The sequence below is a fragment of the Hypomesus transpacificus genome, chromosome 17 (genome assembly GCF_021917145.1).
Source record: "Hypomesus transpacificus isolate Combined female chromosome 17, fHypTra1, whole genome shotgun sequence".
NCBI lineage: Eukaryota > Metazoa > Chordata > Actinopteri > Osmeriformes > Osmeridae > Hypomesus > Hypomesus transpacificus.
Genome location: NC_061076.1, coordinates 15,054,061 through 15,067,069, shown reverse-complemented (window position 1 = coordinate 15,067,069; position 13,009 = coordinate 15,054,061). Strand labels below are relative to the sequence as shown.

Below are 13,009 nucleotides of genomic sequence, written 5' to 3'. Positions count from 1 at the left end.
GCTAAATACCGCCCTCCCAGGCAGCAATGTATAGATCCACATGAGATTGTCAGGATGTATTTTAAAATAAAAGTTCCCCATGTGGTACAGGGGGGCACAAGGGCGAGATATAGATATTTTAAGAGTGTTTAATTAGTACATTTTTATTGTCTACTGTAGATCTCATATTTATGTAAATTCTGAAGTGATGTAAGTTTAGGCTTGTATGCCCTAGTAAATATGTGTTTTAATTCCACTCCGAGTCGACAGGGGACAGTAAGCTTAAACACCCTACATGAGACAGGCAAAGTTTTGTTAGCGCGAGCTCCTCAAACTCAACACCGGGTCGCACGTTTCGTGCAGTGTGAGGCAGCAATGGCATCCTCAAGTGTTAATTCAATACGAGTTCGACTGTATTTTGATTATCCGCCACCCGCTGTACCCGACTGTCGCATGTGTTGGGTGCTTGTAGACTTAAATAAATGCCGGGTGGTTGCGGATCTTGCCAGCATCATACGAGACAAGTTTGACTTCAGCCGTAAAAACGTCTTGAACTTGTACGTTGAGGACTGTTACCTGCCACATACAGAGAGCATTTACGTGGTCCGCGATAACGACAGCGTCAGGTACGTTCAGTTTTCCATATTGACATCTAGCTTAATCCATACACGTCCTGCAAAACATAATAAAGATGGTGGCTTGCTAGTCCAACAGTAACCATATATTCTAGCGAAGACCAAGGCCTACCTTAAACAATGCGTATATCTTCATCACATGATCTGCGATCATCTCATATCGTTTCCCACAGTATTGTTATGAACCTGTCTGTCCTCTGTTTGGTGACAGGGTGAAAGTGGACAGGCTGACTCCAGTGAGCGGTCTGGAAGCCAGCTGTCCCTCCGCTGCTGGTGGAAACACCAAGAAGAGAGGGAGAGAAGCCGAAGAGGAAGAACCGGCCGAGAATGGAGTGAGTGTGCCGTGGAAGACAAAGAAGAAGAAAAAGAAACACGACAAGAGCCAAGAGAGAGAGTCCACCCAGACTGCAGACAATGACAGGAGTAAAGAAAAGAAGAAAAAGAAGGGAAAAGAGGGAGGGGAGAATCTGGTCTCTACTCCCACCAAATCTCCCTCAACCACTGTTTCCCAGCCTGGCAAAAGTACCAAGAAGGTCCTAGCGGCTCCCACACCAGCTCCCGTTAACAGAAAAGTGTCCACAACCAGACAAAATGTCTCCACAGATTCAAGTGACAGTCGCACGGAGGAGGAAGAGGCTCCCAAAAAGACACCCACGCAAAAACCACCCTCCAAAACACCCTCCACTTTAACCTCTACTGCCACTAAAGACATTCCAAAAGCGAAAACACCTGCTACCAAACCACGTCCGCCTCCCCCATCATCTTCATCCGAGACAGATTCCTCCTCGGATGAAGCAGCCCCCAGCAAGGCACCAGCCAAACCCCCACCTAAAAAAACTCCTTTGCCCAAACCCACTTCCTCCCCCGCTAACACCATACCCTCAAGCCCTATAGCGGGCACCAAAAACAAAGTCACTCCTTCAGGGCCGCAGTCCCTTGGGCTACCTCCTCAAACTACAAACTCTTCCCATTTAGCTAACGGGTCCACTCAGCCTTCCAAGAAGGTTCCAGAAAAGCCTGGTGGTTCTGACTCGGACAGCAGCAGTGAGGAGGAGATCAGACTGGTTATCAAACGTCCAACCCAGGGTGGGATGGGTCTGGCTGTCGCACCTGCCGTGGGTGACCCCTCCTCGGCCTCCAGGGGTAGGGGTAGGGGGAGCCCGAGTGGTGGAGAGAGGGGACGGTGGAACCCTAGGGGTGGGGGTAGACCAGGCAGGGGTGCCCTGGGACAGGGTAGAGGTGGTGGAGAGCAAAATGGAGGGCGAGGCTTCTCGTTTAACTACGAGGATTCACAGCCGCAACAGAAGCCATCGTATCACAGTGATTTACTGACAAACATCTCCGTGGTTTCCCAGGTATGCCATTTTTCCTGACTGAGATTGTTCCTATTATATGAATAGTGTAATGTGAAGAAACGTCCATCAGGATATATATATATATACATGCTAATGAGGTCTGGACATTCTGAACAAATGTTCTTACTTTGCCCTAACTTGTTCAAATGAACAGATCTATCCATGTTGACATTTTGTTTTTGCTCGTAGAACCCTGTAGCTAGCGACCCCAAGCGGGACTACAGTACCATGCCTCTCTTAGCAGCTCCTCCCCCGGTGGGACAGAAGATCGCCTTCAAGGTACGACAGCCAGGGGGCGCTAGACCAACAGTCATCACACACTCACACTCCTCATTAGGTGCAGGCTCCAGTTAGAGCAGTGGTTCTCCACCCTGGTCCTCAGGGACCTCTGTCCTGCATGTTTTAGATGTTTCACACACTTGATTCAAACGATTGGGTCGTTATCTAGCTCAGTAGAGCCATCTAAAGGGAAACATCTAAAACATGCAGGACAGGGGGTCCCTGAGGACCAGGGTTGAAGACCTCTGTTTTAGATGTTTCCCTGCTTCAACACACCTGATTCAAATGAATGGTTGTTACCAGGCTTCTGCTGAGCTAGATAACGACCCAATCATTTGAATCAGGTGTGTGGAGCAGGGAAATATCTAAAACATGCAGGACAGGGGGTCCCTGAGGACCAGGGTTGAGGACTAGGGCTGAAGACCTCTGATCTAAAACATGCAGGGCAGGAGGTCCCTAAGAACCAGAGTTGGGAACCACTGAGTTAAAGGACCTATAGGGTGGTCGGGCCTGACACAATCTCTCCGGCACACAGCAGTAGCATTAGCTAGCTACGCCGTGAAGCCAAGCTTGATAGTTAGCCTTTGTAAAGGGAGCTTTCTCAAGTCTCTGTCAAGCCCACCTGAATGTGGTGCCCCCTAGCCACGGCTGGAACACAACAAACAGGCCACATAGAACCAACCATGACAACCAAGGCTTCAGTCTAACCCAGGACACTTTCATCTGACTAAATGACGTCATCTTAGCATTTGGGAAGGAGAGCTGCGTGTGTCTGCTTGCGTGTCATTAGCATCCTCATTAGCATCCTGTCCTGTGTCTTCACAGCTGCTGGAGCTCACAGAGAACTACACACCAGAGGTGTCAGAGTATAAAGTAAGTCAAAATAGCTTGACGCAACCATGACGACTCTCACTCTGAGGAGCGGAGGAGACGGGAGAAAACGACCCTGATAACCTTCCGCGTGTGATTGTATTGTGCACGTTGACGATATTGGATCACTATTCATCGGAGGGAGAATGTTCTTGACGGCTAGTTTTGCGCCGTGCACTTTACGTCGTACACTTTACACTTTTGTTTTCCTCCCCTCAGGAAGGGAAGCTCGTCAATTTCGACCCCACCAACAAACAGATTGAGCTGCAGCTACTCTCAGCATCTCAAGGTAAAACCAAATGCTGAAGCGTTAATACTAGTGTTTTAATGTGAGCTAGCCACCATGACCCTTTGGAGTGGATGGTACAGCACCAAAGCCCTTCCCCTCTAACACTTCCAGCAACACGTGTGCCTCAGCAGCCATAGAGCTTTTGAACAGGCTCTCTTCTCTTCTCCAGTGTGGAAATATTGTAGTTTACTACAATTTTACCTATTTTTTCCTCAACATGGCTGCCCCCTAGTGACTTTGGCATGAAGGCCCACATTCCACCCTAACAAAGGCGGTACTGTATCCGTCTCTCCCTCAGCATTCGTGCAGCCGGGGAAGTTTGATCTGGTGTACGAGAACGCAGACGGCTCCGAGAGCGTGGAGTACGCCGTGGCCCGTGGATCCCGGGTAAGGCATCTCAACCACGACTGTGACTCCTCCCACAATCATGTGTCACTCAAAGCACGCATTTACAGGTGTATGTACGGAACAGTCGAATGCTTTGGTAAAGTACTGAGCTGCAAGGAAATTGGTGCAGCCGTATGTTAGGTTAGTGGGGTTTGCTTCATGATGTCACCAATATGTTTTGGATTTATTTAATTTTTTGTCTTCTCTATGATGGCAAAAGGCCCAAATGGGCTTCATAAATGTTGTTTTGCTTGGTTAATGTCACCAAGCACGCCATTTGCAGTGACCAGCCTGCAGCAACACTGTTTGGAAGAGCTAAACCCCCCCTTCTTTTGTCCTTTTACTGCATTTAAAAACCCCTTTCCACCCCTCTCTCTGAGCGAGGCCATTCACCACCAGTGATCCTCCCTTTGACTGGTGGTGAACGACAGAGAGGCAGAATACTTGGTTGAACAAAAAACAGCTGCATGCGCGGAATGCAGGTGTTGCGATTCTGTTACTATGGGGATGGACCGGTGACATCACTACCATTGAATCCGTGTGCTGTTATTTGGATGGTCTCTCTTGCAGGTGACGGAACGTTGGGAGTCGCTGATAGAGCCCAGGCTGATCATTTAGAAGCGCTGATGGCTTTTGTATGTGGCCACCCTGGACCGGTTAGTACTGCTGGACTGAAGCTAGCTGGAGGATATGTCAATGTCAGCACACTGTCAATATGTGGTGTATCTTGTACCTTATATCTCTTTTAAATTCATCAACTGATTAAGACTTGAGCCCTTCACAAAGTGACAAATAACCGAAGTCAGGCTTAAGATAAGTTTTCTTTCCACTCCAAAATTAATGTTTATCCCCTTTCATGGGGATTTTTTCAGGGGAACTGAAAACAACAGTTGAACATTATGGGTTACTTTTCCCAGTTTACCCCAAATTCTGTGTTTTTAGATTGATGGGCACTATTTAGAATCTGACCTGGGTTCAAGTGAATGCAAGTCATGATTAATGGTGGCTTTGATCATTTAACAGTGGGTTCTGCAAACGTCCTTTCCTTTTAATGCCTTTGTATGTTGATAACATTTGTAATTGGAATTCCTAAATAAATACAGTTTTTGTAATAGCTTGACCATGTCTTCTTTGAATCAACCAGTGCTGAAAATGTAAAAGACAATCATTCTGCAGTCATTCCGATAAAAAATATTTGATTTATACAGGCTGCCTTGCCAATTAATTGGCTAAAGACGCCTACAAGCGATTTACGAAATACATTTAATCCTCCATCGTAAATCGCACACTAGTCTTCGATACACCTCTCGTCAATCTTGGTCCTTCCCTAGTTCTCATTCGACCAGCGATGCTGCTGATGTCACTACACCAGAGGAGCCAGGCAGCAGCGGAGAACGGGAATGATGGCGACTACCAAACGAATTCCCACGGAGTCAGTTTAACGTCTGTCACTGACAAACCGAACTCGACAATGGAAGGAAATGTTTTCCCCGATCAAGAACAGCTTCTACAATTTCTGAAAAAGCTGAAAGAGGTGTTCGACGTATGCGACGAGGACGCAGATGGTTACATTCGGGTTGAACACTTCGTGGACCTCGGTCTTCAGTTCGGGCAAGGAGATGAGGTGGGTCTTACCAATCAAACGGGGTTTATGGACGAGGATTGTTGAACATGAAAAATAGAACATTCGGTTTTCTTGGTCAAAATGAAAAGGGAAATGATTTGAGTAGGAAACTACTAGATATTTTGTGTTGGCACTGAAATATCAATAGCCTATTACTACTAATAATATTGATTAGTCGACAGGTCTAAGGATGCTGTAAACAGTTTTCAACAGTAGGCCTAAATGGACATTATTTTTCCTGTCATTTTGTTAATAGGCTATTCCATATTAGGCCCTACATTTGTAGATAGACGAATTCACAATGACGTCAATAATCAATTAAACAATTAATGGACACAATTCCTGACAACATTTTGTGTAGGCCTAGACTGATACTGTGATAATTGTTTGGCAAATACAGTTTTGCAGTAGCCTACGTTGTAGGCCAGAGTAAGCTACGTTATATTTAGCTTCATTCCTTTCCAATTCATTATACAGTCAAGTAGGCCTCCTACTCTTTAAAGAGAATCGGATTAAATTGACGTGTTTTAGGATCACTGAAAACGGAATAAAATATGTATCGAATGCTTTGCCTATCAATCGAAGCTTGGCCGATAGTCTACTATTCATCCTCAGGTTTGACACCTGAATTTTTTAAAGTTTTTTGTCAGTCTGGAATGTCACGGTTGCCTGCATCTCTGATAGATTGTTTGTTAATCTGTCACCTGAGAGGCATATGTTTCATTTGTGGGCTGCGTCTCTATCTGTGCTTAGATCTCCACATTAATCTGGAGATTCCAACTGAATTGCTAAATGTGTTTAGTTGCTATCAACTTTTTGCCATTCCAGATGTGGATGACAGATGGGAAAAATATTTAATTTTTAAATTAATGTTTTCATATTTCTATAATAAATAAATAAAATCTCAGAGAAAACATTTTCTCACCGCTGCTTAGCCTGCTAATGTAATTTAGTCGTCAGTGTCCTTCATAAACTGCCACCTTGGCCACATAATCCTCTATCTCCTCTGTAATAAATGGCGGGGACATGTACTGAGTTCATGAAAATGTTATTGTCATTAAAACGCAGAACTGTGCAAAACATCACCTTTTTTTGGCAGAGAAAAGAACACTGATGAACTATTACTGCTTTGGCCTGGAAATGTTTTTGCCTGTGTTCTTGGCATCTCTAGCATACCCATATGCTAGGGTTAGGGTTAACCCATACCAGACACTTTAAAACCCCTTTGTAGCCTAGGCCTAAAGTATTTTAACAATTTCAAAAGCACGAAGCCTACCTGTCTTATTTGAAGGCTGGCATAATGGGTGATATTCAATCAATGATAGCCTATGGACATTTGACTAAATTGTAAAAACCACCACGAAATTAAGGTATGGATCTGTCCATGGCATAGGCCTATTCATTTTTAAGAGTTGTCCTACGTGTTGTTTGGTGGATGTTACCATACATTTGTATCAGAACATGACAAACGTCCTGTTGTCTTCTTCTGCAGTTAGGCTAAAGGCTACTTTCCCCAGTCGCTCTCTTTAAGCTATTAGGGCTTTTCAAACTAGGACACCCTCTGTTTGTCAGGCGGCCTTATTCAAACCGCTCGCCCATCAGGGGCCGACATTGTTTGTTTATAATTTGCCCCCTCTTCCGCCGTGTCTTGCCAAGGTCGTGAATTTTGCAGGTCGTTAAGCTTCGTATGAAAGCTCTGCTATGGCGGCCAAACGCTAAAAATAACAGCCTCGTGAAGCTTCTCTCTTCTCCCAGCTCTCTCCCCTTCGCACCGCTTCCACTGCAACCTTCTCTTCCCGCTCTGTCACCATGGCAATGGCAGCTTCGGTAGAGTGGTAGTTAGCAGGTAGAGGTCTTTTCTCCCAGGTTAGAGAAAGTAGGTTCAGATCATCACGTTCCAATACAGAGACTGGATTATCTTCATTAGCACCCCTTGGCCTACAGTAACGCTTAATGAACCTTCATTAACACCCCCTTTAAGCATTATGTTCAATATCGTTCAATGGGGAAAAGGGGGTCATTAGAGATGTAGCCTTTATTTAAAGATTTGTTCATGTTGACTTTAGATTCCTGAATTAGAAAATGAAGGCGTAGGGCCCCTTTTTGGAACGTTTTGTTGGATTTTTAGTTCTCAATAACGGAAAGGGTGTCAATGGAGAGGTAGCCTAGCCTTTACAAAAAGACGTGGTGAATTGAGTTTCCTAAATAAAAAAAATCGATGACTTTCCTGTTAGGCCTGGCCATGACTAATGCCAACTAATGGTTTTAACAATGCACTCGCCCAAGAAAGATTAAATACACCCACCTGATACTTGTGACAGAGTCAGTGAAACTGTAGGTAGCCTATTTGAAATGGTACTGTTTGAAAAAGGTGCTAATGGACAGACAGATAGGGGAAAGAAGAGATACCTTCTCAGCCCTCTTCCCAACTTCCTTTGGTTGTTGCTGTTAGACCTCCTTGTCTGGCATTGCAGTTGACCTGCATTTGCTCAGCACTGCATAGTTCAGCCCACCAATGACACCTCACGTGCGAGCCGTGTTTAGGATGCAATAGGGAGGTTTCCCCCACTACTTGAGGAGGCCACTTCCTGTAACAAGTGAGGGCTAAGTCCTCTGTATAACTTCAGTAATCTCTATAACGTTACCGATGTTGGCATAGGTAACACGGAAGGACACAAAGAACCAGACTGTGATGACTCAATGTTCTTCCGAGGACTGTTTCTGCATTCAGAATCAAGTTGATGAAAATCCTTGAGCCAAATGAAGCTGTCTGTTAGATGAATGAAACATCAAAGTGCCTTAACAATCCACACACCACTAAAAGGTTTGAGAATTGTATCAGCATAGTGGTAAGTTCCCTACTGGAGCCTTCCACCATTTTGCCCCCGAAATAAATGTTTGACATTGCTCTTTGGAATAACTATTTTGAAGATGGCTATACACAGCATATCTGCCGGTCTCTGCCAATCTTACATTTACATTTTATATACATTTTGTCATTTAGCAGACGCTCTCATCCAGAGCAACTTACAGTAAGAACAGGGACATTGCCCCCAAGGCAAGTAGGGTGAAGTGCCTTGCCCAAGGACACAACGTCATTTGGCTTGGCGAGAATCGATCCGGCAACCTTCTGATTACTAGTCCGACTCCCTCACCGCTCAGCCATCTGACTCCCATCTTCAATGACATCATCTTTCATCATGCCATTCTATCTGCTGTGTAACGTAAACACACACTCATTTTATCATCCACGATGGCCTGTTATTATTCAATTGAAAAACAACCTCTATTCCAGCCACTTTATCCTGTCATTAGATCTAAGTGGCCTGGTTGGACTGATGCTATAATAAACGGCGAAACACAAACAAGCTCACGCACGCAGTTCAGTACTTGCACCCTTTGCATCCCCACATGATTTCCCGGATTCGATTTCCTTGTGATTCTAATGCCGGACGAAGCACGCCAAGCATGATTACCTTTGAGCACGTTTGGCTCGACTCCGTCTCGCATCCCAAATTGAAGTTGGTCTGGAAGCTTAGTCATTAACAGTCTAATTACCCCGGACGTTGGTTTACTGCAGTTTTGCCGGCGTCGAAAGCCTCCCTTCGTTGCTGACAGGGGTGTATTTGTACGCCTTTGATGTTTAATGCATGAAGGAGATCTGTATTAAGCCCAGGCACAGCATGTTGACATCTTTATTTAAGCCTCTGTGATAAGGTGTCGCTGAGCCCTGGTGCCCAGAGTCGTTTCTCGTGTGTGTGTGTGTGTGTGTGTGTGTGTGTGTAAGGACAATAGGCAGGTGTAGTAAGACATACCAGCTGTGCAGGAGGACTAAGAATGTCTAAGCGTCCCTTCAAAGAGCCTTTTTTTACGGTCCTCATGACGTTCACCTCACAAACCTAAGCTGATTTAGTGATCAAAGAGTCGATGTGAAAGAACTTCCCCCACACCTTCTCTCGAGCGAGTGACTTTCAGAGGCTTCAACATTTGCAGTTTTTCAGGCCACAACAGAATTTAAAACCAAGCCGACGTGTGGTCAACACTGTGTCGCACATTGTTGGATAAAGGTCAGGAACAAACCCTGGCTTCTACGTTTCCCTCAGGGAACCAAGTCAGCCATCAGAATGTCACCATCAGCATGTTTGACCGTGCAGGCGATGGGAGTTGAGGTGTTCATTTACAAGCTGTGGAGTTTTCCTTCCAGAACACTGTCAGTATCGCTCCTTATTTGTTTTGGTTGAGTGGGATGGCGTTTGGCCTTCTGTGCTTGCGTGGGTGTGTGGGCGTTCGCACACTTGCGTGTCGTCATGTGTGTTGGGGGTATGAGGCATGAGGTGTGCGCCGCACAGCATCTCTCTTGTTCAGTTCAGGATTCGCCACCTGATCTCTCCTTTGTTTTCCCTGGCTCTCTACTCAGATACTTTAAACCAGGGGTGTCGAGCTCCGGTCCTCGAGGGCCGCTGTCCTGCATGTTTTAGATGTTTCCCTGATCCAGCTCACCTGATTCGAATGAATGGTCGTTATAACAACCCTTTTAATTGAATCAGGTGTGTTGGAGCAGGGAAACATCTAAAACATGCAGGACAGCAGCCCTCGAGGACCGGAGTTCGACACCCCTGCTTTAAACTAAGCTCTCCACAATAAAACGGTCATTCTGTATTCTTTATCACATATCCAAAATGAAACTTTTCACCGTAAAACTATTTCAGATCGAGGATGATTGGATAGATGAAAGCCTGATGCCCTCCAAACAGCTTTCTCAGACCAAATCTTGTCAGAAGAGATTCTTCTCAAAGGAAGTGAAGAATAAGAATGCATTAAAAGCTGTTTCGGAGCAGGGTGGCAGTTTCCTGCTTGTCGCCGTCCCCTCAGCCTGGCTTTGTAAAGGGCTAGTCCTCCAACAGCTGTAATAAAGCGGTCCTTTGATCAATACAATTTGATCATTTTATGGATCAGACCGTTCGTGTGATAAATGGGGTAAATCTCTAGTGCCATGGTGTAATCGGTCATTCCAGACTCGTGTTTTGACTTATGAAGACTTGGTGCTCCATCAGTCTGTTCGTTTGGTCTTTGTATGGACGTTTTGTCCTAGTTCAGACACGATGTTGGGTCGTCATCCAGGGGGGAATGGGTTCAACATGAAAGGGAGAAGGACTGACTGAAGTGGAAAACTCCAGATGGGTCTTTGATGGTAAACGATCCATCACAAAGATCTTGGGTGTTATTTACCGTAACTAATTATCGGTTAATCAAAGACAGTTACATTACCTCAGTAAGTAAATGTAAACGTTAAATCACCTCTCCTTTCTGCTTCTTAAGCACTAATCACGGTGGCCAATTCGTTTATTGATGGATTTGAATATTCACAACATACTACAGTACTATCAATCAAGTATTTTTGGGGGAGGGGGACAATCACTGCGTTTACATGGATTCGAACTACTGGCTTATTTAGACTGAAATAGAGTGATCCGTTTCTTGTAAACACCTTTGTTCGAATAATTGCGCTCCGACTGCGATCTGATCGACACCCCGAGATAACTCGATCCGAGTCGGTTGATCATTCGGACATCGCACGCTTGTAAACGGTGAATTGGACTATGAACTGGACTCTGCGTCTTTGCGCATGCTTGAGATCCCGCCGCCCTCCATCCCAGGTCGTGACCTGGAGGTCGAAAAAGACAGTAAGTTGTCGCTGCCGGGAGCCGGAAGCGGAAAGGGCTGTATCACCACTAGTTGTAACGAAAACAGCGCCACGTATCATACTGGGATATGACATGCTTTTGGCCAATGATTCGGTTTATTCACTGCCATATATATTCCGATAATAGCAGTTGCCCCAAAATTCGCATTATCCGAATAAAGCTAGATTCGAATTGATACCATCATGTAAACGCAGTCATTTATATGAAATCCTGATTCACCCAGACATGATTAAGACGTGAGTGGAGTGTGAGAGAAGGCCAACTGAGAAGGCAGGTGTGAGATCTGTGTGTTACTGCGTGTGCTCAAAATGACATCAAGATGCGAATGAGTCACTGTCTTGCACAGGCGGAGAGAGATCTCTTCGTCGTTCTACCCCCTCCCTCCTCGGTTCTCACCTTCTTTTCTCCTCTTTCCTTCCTACTCCCCCCCCTCCCCCCTCTCTCTGGCTTAGCCTGATTACTCCATCATCTTTTCACCTCCTGCTCGCATTCTCTTGTTTTAGCATTGTGCTATTTCTCCTCCCCTCCCTCTATCCTTCTCTCTTTTGCTTCAGTATCTGCTGGTGGGTTCTTAGTGTGTTACATTGAACAGTGTGGGTCTGTGCTCATTGGTGATGGTACAAGCGTGTCAGTCAGTACAGCTCTCCTTCCAGAACACATGTTTCTGCACGTGCCCTGTTGCAGCTCTCTCTCTTTCTCTCCCCTCTCTCTCTCTCTCTCTCTCTCTCTCTCTCTCTCTCTCTCTCTCTCTCTCTCTCTCTCTCTCTCTCTCTCTCTCTCTCTCTCTCTCTCTCTCTCTCTCTCTCTCTTTTTTCATCTCTCCCTGCCTCTCTCCTGTGTTTCCTCCCATCGTTTTCATACATCTCTCCCTCCTCCCTGTCTCCTCTGCCCTCTCACTTTCATCTCTCTCTTCTCTCCCTATCCCTCCCTTTCCATCCATCTTGTGGACCCCCCTCCAGCCCCGCCCGCTCCCCCCCCGGCTCTCTTCACGGTAGCCTTGGAGATCGCTAATCCAAATCATTCTGGGTTAGAACAAAATCCATCGCTCTTTGAAGCAGCCTGCCTGCGGTTCAATGACGGGGCCGCCGCAACGAACGACAACATCATCCCAACGCCACTCCGACCCCACAGGCCCGTGCATCTCTAGAGCCCCCTATCTGGCCAAACGGCAGAGCTTCTATCGTCGCACCCCCCAACGGCGTCGAATAGATGCCCTCGTTTCATCCGGCCTCACTTGACAAGGGCTGTGCACGCGTGTCGTTCAGGTTGGACGTGTGCGCGTGCTGTGTGCAAACGACATGATATGACTCAACAAGCATGTCTAAATATGCCTGGGGCATAAAGAGACACGTTTGATGTGGCTTTGGTTGTGACCAGTTTACACCGGTTTACTATTCAGACGGCATTGTCCTTTTTTTGGGTTGAACCCAAACAAATTGTTTTGGAAATAAACATCTCAGACGTGTTTTTTCTCTGCCTACAGTGGTCTACTGCACTCTACTATACTGTCCTTAGCTCCTGGCTGCAACTGTAGGATACTGGTGTTGAATATTTCATGTTTCTTACGCAACCCGGCTTCATACTGTACGTGTGGTAATACTAAACAGGCTGAGGAAGGAGGAAAATGGCGCTGGGTTAGATACGACAAGCCCCCAGAGACATTGTCTGAACAAACCGAAATCCAACAGTCGGGTCTGGTGTTTCGTGATTGTCCTTTTTAGTGTGTGTGTATGTGTGTGTGTGTGCATGTGTTTATGTTCTGATTGATACCAGGATTACACATCAGCCCAGCAGCACGTGTCAGTTACTCATCACTATGACAACCCCGAGACCCGTCCACTCTTATCCCAGCTGACGACAGCCCGCTTCTACGGCTGAGGATGACA

The 13,009-nt window shown here is 45.9% G+C and overlaps 2 protein-coding genes across 2 annotated transcripts in view; both read left to right on the top strand.

Annotated features, from left to right (window-relative positions):
- The first annotated feature begins 81 nt into the window (after window positions 1-81).
- coil (coilin p80) lies at window positions 82-4,895 on the top strand. The gene is made up of 7 exons (XM_047037933.1): window positions 82-605; window positions 826-1,969; window positions 2,159-2,248; window positions 3,074-3,121; window positions 3,338-3,407; window positions 3,706-3,794; window positions 4,365-4,895. Exons 1-7 carry the CDS (start codon window positions 220-222, stop codon window positions 4,410-4,412), a joined length of 1,875 nt encoding a protein of 624 aa, XP_046893889.1. The 5' UTR covers window positions 82-219; the 3' UTR covers window positions 4,413-4,895.
- A 295-nt stretch (window positions 4,896-5,190) lies between these two features.
- Window positions 5,191-13,009, top strand: part of rab11fip4a (RAB11 family interacting protein 4 (class II) a) — a 31,418-nt gene continuing 23,599 nt past the window's right edge. Inside the window, exon 1 of the mRNA XM_047037957.1 lies at window positions 5,191-5,418. The gene's annotated coding sequence lies outside the window, so the exon portion shown is untranslated. The remainder of the gene's footprint in view (window positions 5,419-13,009) is intronic.

Bases quoted from the DNA above. Each gene is read 5' to 3' on its own strand.
- coil (XM_047037933.1), top strand. From the start codon at position 220: ATGTGTTTTAATTCCACTCCGAGTCGACAGGGGACAGTAAGCTTAAAC. The intron at 3,122-3,337 runs GTAAGTCAAAAT...TCCTCCCCTCAG, and splicing joins CAGAGGTGTCAGAGTATAAA to GAAGGGAAGCTCGTCAATTT. The intron at 3,795-4,364 runs GTAAGGCATCTC...TCTCTCTTGCAG, and splicing joins CCGTGGCCCGTGGATCCCGG to GTGACGGAACGTTGGGAGTC.